Genomic DNA, 1,899 nt, shown 5'->3' on the forward strand with positions numbered 1-1,899 from the left:
GGTCCCCACTCCCAAGCCAATCTGGGCCTCCAGGGGGAAAGTGAGCTGACTCTCTGTGTCATATTGCACACGACCGAGCCAGAAGTTCTTGTTCCCCATTTGAACCTGCAGGAGGACAAACGTGTCAATACGCCAGCCTGGGAGATACGCATTTCATCGCACTGGACAAACGTAACATTTCTGTCAGGCCCAAAAACCACGAATGGCACATGGCAATTCTTCCAAGCTGAGTTCTTTTCATGCCTATAGACAGAATCTTGCCAGACTTGAGCATTCTACTGATCTGCATCTACAGTATGTGAACTATTGGGGAGGGGCTGTCTTCACCCTCTTTCTCTCACACATAATAGCTGGGCTGAGTTACTCCTCTGGAACGCACCCCCTCCCACCTGGGAAACCTACCTCCTCACTAAATCCCACCACAATTTCTCAAGCATCACAACTAACCACCTGTCCTATTTTTGCTCCTTTCGATTCACGACATCTTATGATTTATGACATCTTATGATTTATGACTTATGATTTATTTATGCCGGGAGAAATATCAACAATCTAAGATATGCAGATGATACCACTCTAATGGCAGAAAGTGAAGAGGAACTAAAGAGCTTCTTGATGCGGGTGAAGAAGGAGAGTGCAAAAGTTGGCTTGAAACTCAACATTAAGAAAACCAAGATCATGGCATCCGGCCCTCTCAATTCCTGGCAAACAGATGGGGAAGAAATGGAGGTAATGACAGATTTTATTTTCCTGGGCTCCCAGATCACCGCAGATGGGCACTGCGGCCAAGAAATTAAAAGACGCTTGCTCCTGGGAAGGAAAGCTATGGCAAATCTAGACAGCATACTAAAAAGCAGAGACATCACCCTGCCAACAAAAGTACGTATAGTCAAGGCCATGGTTTTCCCAGTTGCAATGTATGGCTGTGAAAGTTGGACCATAAGAAAGGCTGAGTGCCAAAGAATTGAGGCCTTTGAACTATAATGCTGGGGAAGACTCCTACGAGTCTCCTGGACTGCAAGGCGATCAAACCGGTCAGTCCTAGAGGAGATCAACCCTGACTGCTCTTTAGAAGGCCAGATCCTGAAGTTGAAACTCTAATTCTTTGGCCACCTAATGAGAAGGAAGGATTCACTGGAGAAGAGCCTAATGCTGGGAAAGATTGAGGGTAAGAGAAGAAGGGGACGACAGAGAATGAGGTGGCTGGATGGAATCACTGAAGCAGTAGCTTAAATGGACTCCAGAAGATGGTAGAGGACAGGAAGACCTGGAGGATCATTGTCCATGGGGTCGCAATGGGTCGGACACAACTTCGCAACTAACAACAACAACATGATTTATGATGAATGTGTTGTATCTTATGATTTATGATGAATGTATTTTATGTTGATCATGACTTATCACTATTGCTTGTATGTACACTGAGATCTTATTGACCACACTTGGCCAATAAAGAATTCTATTTTGGCATTATTTTCCGAATTTTCATTTTATTGACAAGAATTTGAGCTCCTTTATCCAATAGTTAGTTAGTTAGTTAGTTTATTATATTTATATCCCGCCCTTCTCCTTACGGACTCAGGGCGGCTAACAGCCTGATAAAACAAATACAAAAATATCACAATATTATAGTTAAAAACATAATTAAAAGCAAATATTAATAATTGGCCTATGTTGATTTAAAATTATTTTAAAACCCCGCTAAAAATTTCCCCTAGGCCAGTCCTGCTAGCTGAAATAGCCATGTCTTAAGGGCGCGGCGGAAGGAAGGGAGATCAGGGATCACCCTGATCTCTGGGGGTAGTTCATTCCATAGGGTGGGAGCTCCCACCGAGAAGGCCCTCCCCCTGGGGGTCGCCAGCCGGCACTGTCTGGCTGACGGCACCCTGAGGAGACCCA

The 1,899-nt window shown here is 44.6% G+C and overlaps 1 protein-coding gene across 1 annotated transcript in view; it reads right to left on the reverse strand.

Moving 5' to 3' along the window:
- PLXNB1 (plexin B1) overlaps positions 1-1,899 on the reverse strand; it is a gene marked incomplete at both ends in the record, with an annotated part of 110,001 nt that overhangs the window by 24,673 nt on the left and 83,429 nt on the right. Inside the window, one exon of the mRNA XM_029286456.1 lies at positions 10-105. Within this exon, the coding sequence (XP_029142289.1) occupies positions 10-105 (96 nt within the window). The remainder of the gene's footprint in view (positions 1-9; positions 106-1,899) is intronic.

The sequence above is a fragment of the Protobothrops mucrosquamatus genome, unplaced genomic scaffold, assembly GCF_001527695.2.
Source record: "Protobothrops mucrosquamatus isolate PMUCROS unplaced genomic scaffold, P.Mucros_1.0 scaffold3731, whole genome shotgun sequence".
NCBI classification, from domain to species: domain Eukaryota; kingdom Metazoa; phylum Chordata; class Lepidosauria; order Squamata; family Viperidae; genus Protobothrops; species Protobothrops mucrosquamatus.